General features: G+C 40.2%; 1 protein-coding gene across 1 annotated transcript in view; it reads left to right on the forward strand.

Annotated features, from left to right (window-relative positions):
• Positions 1–11,031, forward strand: part of LOC122532898 (titin) — a 131,770-nt gene that overhangs the window by 99,899 nt on the left and 20,840 nt on the right. The window contains exons 61-62 of the mRNA XM_043662081.1: positions 3–10,292; positions 10,658–10,683. Of these exons, the coding sequence (XP_043518016.1) occupies positions 3–10,292; positions 10,658–10,683 (10,316 nt within the window). The remainder of the gene's footprint in view (positions 1–2; positions 10,293–10,657; positions 10,684–11,031) is intronic.

Genomic DNA, 11,031 nt, shown 5'->3' on the forward strand with positions numbered 1-11,031 from the left:
AGGAAAAGAACAACAAGTGACTGAAGAGGTAACTGTTGAAGAACAAGGTAAACGACCTGTTACAACTGTAACTGAAGGCCCTGTAGAAGAGGTAGTAGAAGAAATTATTAAGCCGTTACCTGCTCCAGAACGCATCACTCCAACAGAAGTAGAAGAAGTAAGAGAGCAAGTGACAGTCACTGAAGAAGTCACAAAAGAAGGCAAACCGAAGAAAATTACCAAAAAGAAGGTGATTAAACGTAAAGGAAAAGAACAACAAGTGACTGAAGAGGTAACTGTTGAAGAACAAGGTAAACGACCTGTCACAACTGTAACTGAAGGCCCTGTAGAAGAAGTAGTAGCAGAAATTATTAAACCGTTACCCGCTCCAGAACGTATCACTCCAACAGAAGTAGAAGAAGTAAGAGAGCAAGTGACAGTCACTGAAGAAGTCACAAAAGAAGGCAAACCGAAGAAAATTACCAAAAAGAAGGTGATTAAACGTAAAGGAAAAGAACAACAAGTGACTGAAGAGGTAACTGTTGAAGAACAAGGTAAACGACCTGTTACAACTGTAACTGAAGGCCCAGTAGAAGAAGTAGTAGAAGAAATTATTAAACCGTTACCCGCTCCAGAACGTATCACTCCAACAGAAGTAGAAGAAGTAAGAGAGCAAGTGACAGTTACTGAAGAAGTTACAAAAGAAGGCAAACCGAGGAAAGTTATCAAAAAGAAAGTCATTAAACGCAAAGGAAAGGAGCAACAAGTCACAGAAGAGGTAACTGTTGAAGAACAAGGTAAACGACCTGTTACAACTGTAACTGAAGGCGCTGTAGAAGAGGTAGTAGAAGAAATTATTAAACCGTTACCTGCTCCCGAACGCATCACTCCAACAGAAGTAGAAGAAGTAAGAGAACAAGTGACAGTCACAGAAGAAGTTACCAGAGAAGGTAAACCTAAGAAAATTACCAAAAAGAAGGTGATTAAACGTAAAGGAAAAGAACAACAAGTGACTGAAGAGATAACTGTTGAAGAACAAGGTAAACGACCTGTTACAACTGTAACTGAAGGCCCTGTAGAAGAGGTAATAGAAGAAATTATTAAGCCATTACCTGCCCCAGAACGTATTATGCCAAGTGAAGTAGAAGAAGTAAAAGAGCAAGTGACAGTTACTGAAGAAGTTACAAAAGAAGGCAAACCGAAGAAAATTACCAAAAAGAAGGTGATTAAACGTAAAGGAAAAGAACAACAAGTGACTGAAGAGGTAACTGTTGAAGAACAAGGTAAACGACCTGTTACAACTGTAACTGAAGGACCAGTAGAAGAAGTAGTAGAAGAAATTATTAAGCCATTACCTGCCCCAGAACGTATTATGCCAAGTGAAGTAGAAGAAGTAAAAGAGCAAGTGACAGTTACTGAAGAAGTTACAAAAGAAGGCAAACCGAAGAAAATTACCAAAAAGAAGGTGATTAAACGTAAAGGAAAAGAACAACAAGTGACTGAAGAGGTAACTGTTGAAGAACAAGGTAAACGACCTGTTACAACTGTAACTGAAGGACCAGTAGAAGAAGTAGTAGAAGAAATTATTAAACCGTTACCCGCTCCAGAACGTATCACTCCAACAGAAGTAGAAGAAGTAAGAGAGCAAGTGACAGTTACTGAAGAAGTTACAAAAGAAGGCAAACCGAAGAAAATTACCAAAAAGAAGGTGATTAAACGTAAAGGAAAAGAACAACAAGTGACTGAAGAGGTAACTGTTGAAGAACAAGGTAAACGACCTGTCACAACTGTAACTGAAGGCCCTGTAGAAGAGGTAGTAGAAGAAATTATTAAGCCGTTATCTGCTGCAGAACGTATCACTCCAACAGAAGTAGAAGAAGTAAGAGAGCAAGTGACAGTTACTGAAGAAGTAACAAAAGAAGGCAAGCCTAAGAAAGTTATCAAAAAGAAAGTCATTAAACGCAAAGGAAAGGAGCAACAAGTCACAGAAGAGGTAACTGTTGAAGAAGAAGGAAAGAAACCAATAACCACTGTTACTGAAGGACCAACGGAAGAAATAGTTGAAGAAATAATAAAAGCTCTACCTGTTCCAGAGAGAATAAAGCCAACTGAAATGGAAGAAGTAAGAGAACAAGTAACAGTCACAGAAGAAATTACACACGAAGGGAAGCCAAAGAAAGTTACTAAGAAAAAGATTATAAAACGTAAAGGTAAGGAACAGCAAGTTACAGAAGTTGTCACTGTCGAAGAACAAGGAAAAAGACCGGTGACTACTGTAACCAAAGGACCAGTGGAGGAAGTTGTGGAGGAAATCGTAAAACCATTGCCAGTGCCAGAGCATATTAAACCAACTGAGGTAGAAAAAGTCAGAGAACAGGTGACAGTCACTGAGGAGGTAACGAAATTAGGTAAGCCTAAGAAGACCACAAAGAAGAAGATCATTAAACGAAAAGGACAAGAGCAACAAGTAACTGAAGTTGTTATTGTTGAAGAGGAAGGAAAAGCACCAGTAACGACCGTTACTGAAGGACCAACAGAAGAGGTTGTGGAAGAAACAATAAAACCATTGCCTTCTTCAGAGAAAGTTAAACCAATTGAAGTAGAGGAGGTTAGAGAACAGGTGACAGTTACTGAGGAAGTTAGTAAAGAAGGTAAACCTAAGAAGGTTACTAAGAAAAAGATAATTAAGAGGAAAGGTAAAGAACAACAGGTGACTGAAGAGGTAATTGTTGAAGAACAAGGTAAACAACCAGTTACGACTGTAACTGAGGGTCCTGTAGAAGAAGTGATCGAAGAAATTATTAAACCATTGCCTGCACCAGAGAGGATAGTGCCAACTGAAGTTGAGGAAATCAGGGAACAAGTGACAGTTACCGAAGAAGTTACTAGAGAAGGCAAACCTAAGAAAGTTACCAAAAAGAAAGTCATCAAACGCAAAGGAAAGGAGCAGCAAGTCACGGAAGTACTAACTGTTGAAGAGGAAGGAAAGAAACCAGTAACAACTGTTACTGAAGGACCAACAGAAGAAGTAGTTGAAGAAATAATAAAAGCACTACCTGCTCCAGAGAGAATCAAGCCGACTGAAGTAGAAGTAAGAGAACAAGTTACAGTCACAGAAGAAATTACGCACGAAGGAAAGCCTAAGAAGGTTATTAAGAAGAAGGTAATTAAGCGTAAAGGTAAAGAACAGCAAGTCACAGAAGTTGTAACTGTTGAAGAACAAGGGAAGAAACCAGTAACCACGGTTACTGAAGGACCAGTGGAAGAAATTGTGGAAGAAGTAGTAAAACCATTACCGGCACCAGAGCGTATTAAACCAATTGAAGTAGAAGAAATCAGAGAACAAGTAACAGTCACAGAGGTAGTAACCAAAGAGGGTAAACCTAAAAAGATTACTAAGAAAAAAGTTACCAAACGTAAAGGTCCAGAACAAAAGGTAACGGAGACAGTAACTGTGGAAGAAGCTGGAAAAGCACCTGTAACAACGGTGACTGAAGGACCTGTAGAAGAAATAATAGAAGAAGTCATAAAACCAGAAGTTATTAAGCCGAAAGATATAGAAGAAGTTACTGAGCAAGTCACAGTTAGTGAAGAAGTAACAAGAGAAGGAAAGCCAAAGAAAACGACAAAAAAGAAAATTATCAAGCGCAAAGGAACAGAACAGCAAGTTACCGAGGTTGTTACAGTTGAAGAGAAAGGAAAAACTCCAGTCACGACTGTGAAAGAAGGCCCAATAGAAGAGGTGGTTGATGAAACGATCAAACCCCTCCCAAGGCCAGAATACGCAAAACCAGGTGAAGTGGAAGAAGTTCGTGAACAAGTCACAGTTACTGAAGAAGTCACTAGATGGGGTAAACCGAAGAAAACCATCAAAAAGAAAGTCATTAAACGTAAAGGTCCAAAACAGCAAGTTACTGAAATTCTAACTGTAGAAGAGGAAGGAAAAGCTCCAATGACAACAGTTACCGAAGGACCCATTGAAGAGATCATAGAAGAAGTCACACAACCATTGTCTGTTCCAGAACATATTGAACCAACTGAAGTTGAAGAAGTACGTGAACAGGTAACAGTTACAGAGGAACTGACTAAAGAAGGTAAACCAAAGAAGACTACTAAGAAGAAGATTATTAAGCGTAAAGGTCAAGATCAGAAAATCACAGAGATAGTAACTATTGAAGAAAAAGACAAAGCTCCAATCATTACTGTAAAGGAAGGACCAGTAGAGGAAGTGATCGGAGAAACAATTAAATCACTTCCTGCGCCAGAACGTGTCAAACCAACTGAAGTAGAAGAGATACGAGAGCAAGTTACAATAGCTGAAGAAATTACGAAAGAAGGTAAACCGAAAAAGACAGTTAAGAAGAAAATAATTAAACGTAAAGGAAAGGAACAACAGGTGACTGAAGTAGTTACTGTTGAAGAACATGGAAAAGCTCCTATCACTACAGTGACTGAAGGTCCAGTAGAAGAAATCATAGAGGAAGAAGTAACAAAACCATTGCCTGTGCCTGAATATGCGAAACCATCTGAGGTGGAAGAAGTACATGAACAAGTCACTGTGACACAGGAAGTGACTAAGGAAGGCAAACCAAAGAAAACAACTAAAAAGAAGATTATCAAACGGAAGGGAAAACAACAACAGATTACGGAAGTTGTCACTGTTGAAGAACAAGGAAAAGCACCAGTTACTGAAGTAACTGAAGGACCTGTAGAAAAGGTGGTTGAAGAAATAATGAAACCTTTGCCAGTTACAGAGTTTGTTAAGCCATCTGAAGTAGAAGAAGTTCGAGAACAGGTAACTGTGACACAGGAAATAACAGAAGAAGGTAAACCTAAGAAAACTACTAAAAAGAAGATCGTTAAACGGAAAGGAAAAGAACAGCAAGTTACTGAAGTGGTGACTGTTGAAGAACAAGGAAAGAGACCTGTTACTACCATTCAAGAAGGTCCAGTGGAAGAAGTGGTCGAAGAAGAGATCAAACCACTTCCAGCACCGTTCGTTAAACCATCTGAGGTAGAAGAAGTGCGTGAACAAGTAACTGTCACAGAAGAAATAACCAAGGAAGGCAAACCAAAGAAGGTCACCAAGAAAAAAGTCATCAAGCGTAAAGGAAAGGAACAACAAGTTACCGAGGTTGTCACTGTTGAAGAACAAGGCAAGGCTCCGGTTACAACAATCACTGAAAGGCCAAAAGAAGAAGTTGTAGAAGAAATAATAAAACCATTGCCTGCTTCAGAGAAAATTAAACCGATTGAAGTAGAAGAGGTACGTGAACAAGTGACCATTACGGAAGAAGTAACAAGAGAAGGTAAGCCTAAGAAAGTGATCAAAAAGAAAGTCATCAAACGCAAAGGAAAGGAGCAACAAGTGACAGAAGTTGTCACCGTCGAAGAACAAGGAAAAGCACCAATTACTACAGTTACCGAAGGTCCATTAGAGGAGATAGTAGAAGAAACATTTAAACCTCTTCCTGCTCCAGAAAATGCCAAACCAGATGACGTTGAAGAAGTACGAGAACAAGTGACGGTTACAGAAGAAGTTACCAGAGAAGGTAAGCCTAAGAAAATTACCAAGAAGAAGGTGATAAAACGTAAAGGTAAAGAACAACAGGTTACTGAAGAGGTAACCGTTGAAGAACAAGGTAAACGACCTGTTACGACCGTAACTGAAGGTCCTGTAGAAGAAGTAGTCGAAGAATTCGTAAAACCTCTGCCAGTAATAGAAAGTATCAGACCATCTGAAATTGAAGAGGTTCGAGAAGAAGTTACAGTTACTCAAGAAGTGACCAAGGAAGGCAAACCAAAGAAGACAACAAAGAAGAAGATTATCAAACGTAGAGGTAAGGAACAACAGGTAACAGAAGTTGTCACTGTCGAAGAACAAGGTAAGAGACCTGTCACAACTGTCTCTGAAAGCCCTGTCGAGGAAGTGGTCGAAGAGAAATTGAAAACTCTGCCAGCACCAGAATATGCTAAACCTGGCGAAGAAGAAGAAGTCCGAGAACAAGTAACAGTTACGAAAGAAATAACACCTGAAGGTAAACCTAAGAAAGTAACCAAAAAGAAAGTCATCAAACGTAAAGGAAAGGAACAGCAAGTGACAGAGGTCGTTACAGTCGAAGAACAAGGCAAATCACCTGTGACAATGGTAACTGAAGGGCCCACTGAAGAATTGGTTGAGGAAATAATAAAACCATTGCCGGCTCCAGAAGAGGTCAAACCATTTGAAGAGGAAGAAGTTCGTGAACAAGTAACTGTCACTGAAGTGGTCACTAAAGAAGGTAAACCTAAGAAAGTTACAAAGAAAAAGGTTATTAAACGAAGAGGGAGAGAACAACAGGTGTCTGAAGTAGTAACAGTCGAAGAGCAAGGCAAGGCACCAGTTACAACTGTCACTGAAGGTCCAACAGAAGAAATATTAGAGGAAACAATCAAGGCATTACCAGCACCAGAATACGCCAAACCAAGTGAAGTCGAAGAGGTTCATGAACAAGTAACGGTTACTCAAGAAATCACCAAAGAAGGTAAACCAAAGAAAACTGTCAAGAAGAAGGTCATTAAACGTAAGGGCAAAAAACAACAAGTTACAGAAGTCATTACTGTTGAAGAACAAGGAAAGAGACCTGTCACGACTGTCACCGAAGGCCCAGTAGAAGAGATAGTTGAAGAAGTGCTGAAACCACTTCCAGCTCCAGAATTTGTCAAGCCATCAGAAGTAGAAGAAGTCCGAGAGCAGGTAACTGTCACTGAGGAGATAACCAAGGAAGGTAAACCGAAGAAGGTTACTAAGAAGAAAGTAATCAAACGTAAAGGAAGAGAACAACAAGTATCGGAAGTAGTAACGGTTGAAGAACAGGGCAAAGCACCAGTTACCACCGTTACCGAAAGTCCCACAGAAGAAATCGTTGAAGAAACGATTAAAGCATTGCCAATTCCGGAGTACGCTAAGCCAGGTGAGGAGGAAGAAATCCATGAACAAGTCACTATCACGCAGGAAGTCACCGAAGAAGGAAAACCGAAGAAGACCACCAAGAAGAAAGTTGTCAAACGTAAAGGCAAAGAACAACAAGTGACAGAAGTTGTTACGGTTGAAGAACAAGGTAAAAGACCTGTGACGACAGTCACCGAAGGTCCCGTTGAGGAAGTAGTGGAGGAAATGGTGAAGCCATTGCCTGTCGCGAAACGCGTGAAACCGACAAAAGTTGAAGAAGTCCGTGAGCAAGTAACTGTCACTGAAGAAGTAACTGAGGAAGGTAAACCGAAGAGGACCACGAAAAAGAAACTGATCAAACGCAAAGGGAAAGAACAACAGGTGACTGAAGTTGTTACTGTCGAAGAACAAGATAAAGTGCCAGTCACAACTGTCACTGAAGGTCCTACGGAAGAAGTGATCGAAGAAACACTGAAAACCTTACCAGCTCCCAAATACGCCAAACCATCGGAAGTGGAGGAAGTTCGCGAGCAGGTGACTGTGACTCAAGAAATTACAGAGGAAGGTAAACCAAAGAAAACGATCAAGAAGAAAGTTACCAGACGTAAAGGACCGCAGCAACAAGTGACGGAAGTTGTCACAGTCGAGGAAGAAGGAAAAGCTCCTGTGACAACGGTGACTGAAGGACTTGTTGAAGAATTGGTCGAAGATGTGATAAAACCACTTCCTGCCCCAGAGTATGCGAAGCCAACTGAAGTTGAGGAAGTTCGTGAACAAGTGACTATCACTGAGGAAGTGACTAAGGAAGGTAAACCTAAGAAAGTTACCAAGAAGAAGGTCGTAAAACGCAAAGGACGAGAGCAACAAGTCACTGAACAGGTGACGGTTGAGGAACAAGGAAAGAGACCTGTTACAACTGTCACTGAAAGTCCTGTTGAAGAAGTTGTTGAAGAAACATTGAAAGTTCTTCCTGCTCCAGAACATGCTAAGCCAGGTGAAGTCGAAGAGGTTCGTGAACAGGTTACTTTTACGCAAGAAGTGACAGAAGAAGGAAAGCCTAAGAAAGTTACCAAGAAGAAGGTTGTCAAACGTAAAGGAAGAGAGCAACAAATAACAGAAGTTGTCACTGTGGAAGAACAAGGAAAGAAACCTGTCACCACTGTCACTGAAGGTCCTGTCGAAGAAGTAGTTGAGGAAACAATAAAAGCACTACCTGCTCCAGAGCGCGTGGAACCAACGGAAGTAGAAGAAGCACCGGAGGAAGTAACAGTAACTGAAATCGTCACGAAAGAAGGCAAACCGAAGAAAGTTGTTAAAAAGAAGGGTCCTAAGAAGATGCCTGTACCCGAGGAAGAGAAAATCGAAGCACCTGAAGCTCCTGAAGTTCCGTTAGAGAAAGATAAGAAAAAACCTGTCAAACTTCAACGTATGAAAATTACGAAATTCGAAGCGACGAAACTCGAAGTTCAAGAATTGTCTTTGGATAAACCTCAGTTTGCTCAAATCAAACTACGCAAGACTCCAACGGTGAAACGTCCAGTGGAGAAGAAGGAAAAGATTCCTCGAGTTCTTCTTCGAAGTCGAATTACTCCTGTGGAATGGCCACCGGCGAAGAAGTACTTGAAAATCGAGGAACTGGAGCCGAACGAGATTCAAAATGGTATTTTGTCTCGAAACGTCGAAGAAGCAGATAAATTACCGAGACCAAAGAAGAAGAAGATCAAACGCATAGAAAAGGAGATAGCCAAGCTTGAGAAGCTTGATCAGGAGTTTGAGGAATTGAAAAAAGAACTACCATTGGAGAAACTTGAAGAGCCACTACCTACAGAAAAGAAACCAGAGAAGAAAGTGAAAAAGAAGAAACCCGTGGAGGAAGTTAAAGGTGAGAAGCCTCAGTTGATGAGGATCAGTATCAAGGAGCAAAAACCAATTAAACTCAAGATCGAGGAGCCAGCTACTCCTCTGTTCGCGCAAATCAAGCTGAAGAAAGCTCCTGCCAAACCGAAGAAGAAAGAGGACAAGGATGAGATCAAGTTTCCTAAGATACTTTTACGAAGCCGTATCACAGACCACGAATGGCCACCGTCGATTAAATATCCAGTTATAACCGAACTCGAGCCTAATTATGTACAAAGTGGTATTCTATCTCATACCATGGAAGAAGCACTGAAACTAAAAAAGATAAAACACAAAAAGTTGAAACTTCCGGAAAAGGAAATTACAGAATTAGAGAAACTGGATCAGGAATTCGAAGAATTGAAGAAAGTTCCATTAGAGAAGGTCGAGGAAATGGCACCGTACGAACGTAAACCGAAACCAGAGAAGCCTGAGGAAGAGAAACCAAAGAAACTGAAGATAGGCAAAGGAAAGCCTCGACCTGCAGAAGAGGAAGAACCGGAGACAGTAAAGTTGAAGAAAATACCAGAAAAAGTTCCAAGTGTTCAAGAGGAAGAGACTCCCGTTCCAAAGAAGAAAGAGGAAGAAGAGAAACCCAAGAGAGAGAAAGAAGAGAGGGAATATCCTGAACTAAAACCGTTCGAACCGTATGAAATAGAAGCACCGGAGGTTGAGCTGCAAGAAAGAGAGAAACCAAAGTACCCTGAACCAGAGGAGAAACCACCGAAAAAGGTACCGAGCAAGAAACCAAAGAAAGAGCGTAAGACACCAGCTCAGGAAACCGAGGCTGTCCCGATAGTGCCTGGCGTTCCAAAGCCAGATGAACCCGAAGAAGAGGAAGAGATCAAGAGAAGAATTCCTGAAAGGGAAGCTCCGGAGGAGGAGCCAGAGAAGATCAAACTGAAACCTTGGAAGAAACCAGAAGAAGAGAAGGAAGAAGAGAAGAAACCCGAGTATTATCTGAAATTCGTTCCCAAAGACGACGACGTTGTCGAAACTGTCGAGGTTGTTACGACCGTGGTTACGGAGGAAGAGACACCTGAAAAGAAACCGCGAAAGATTAAAAAGAAAAAGACCACGACGAAACGTGGCGACGAGAAACCGAAAGTTGTCGAAGAGACAACGATAGAGGAAGAAGGCGTAGAGCCAGTCGTGACCGTCGAGGAAATTGTCGAAGATAAGCCGGAAGAAGCTTTACCAATAGAATCGATCGTGCCAACCGCGCCTGTCGAAGAGATCAAAGAGGAGATCGTAACGAGCGAGATCGTGACCGAGGAAGGAACAAAGAGAACCGTGCGTAAAAAGCGTGTGACCAGGAAACGCGAAGGTAAAGAACAGGTCACCGAAGAGGTGACCGTGGAAGAGGAAGGTAAAGAACCATTAACAGCAACAATAGAAATCCACGAAGACACTACACCAGAAATACACGAAAAACCAAAACACAAAAGACCAACAAAACCAAAAGCTGTCGAGAAACTGACGGAAGGTAAGCCCATTTCTTACGTATTACTATCACCTCGAACAAATTATATTTTCTTTGCACATATCATTATTCATTTACAAAATAGTTCATAAATATATAACATACGATATGAAACAGAACAAGATACAAAGACATGATGGACAAATATTTATACTTTTACCTGATATTTATACTTTCTACATGTAATATTTGTCAGTGTATATATTGATAAGCTATTGGTTTATACGTATATGTATATATATGCTTTATACATATATCGGTATCGTTTATTCGTTACAAGGTTTTGTTAAGTGGTTTCCGTTATACAGAAACGCTTAGTTTCGAGAATGTTGGTTAAACAGATCTAAAGCATTTTGTTCTTTTCGCAGATGTCGCGGAGGAAGTGATCGAAGAGGTAGGATTTATGATTGATTTTACAATTGTTTTGCTTGCGTAGATCATTTCATAGATAATGCGATTTTCAGAATGCGATCACAGAAAATTCGGTAATCTTTCTTCATTTCTTCGGTACTGTCTTAAGATACAATATTATTGACGTGCGTGGTATATTATAAATATGTATATAAAAGAAATAATTTTTGTAGTTCAATCAAAGAATTCAACAACAGTGTAAAAAATTCCATTTCCCTAACTTTATTTTGTAAAATAACAAAACATGTTATATGAGATGATCTACTACATTATCTCCAATTAATACTACAAATATAACTTGTTTATTTTTTTCAAAAAAAAAAAAAAAAAA

The sequence above is a fragment of the Frieseomelitta varia genome, unplaced genomic scaffold, assembly GCF_011392965.1.
Source record: "Frieseomelitta varia isolate USP_RPSP 00005682 unplaced genomic scaffold, Fvar_1.2 scaffold_480, whole genome shotgun sequence".
Classification (NCBI taxonomy): domain Eukaryota; kingdom Metazoa; phylum Arthropoda; class Insecta; order Hymenoptera; family Apidae; genus Frieseomelitta; species Frieseomelitta varia.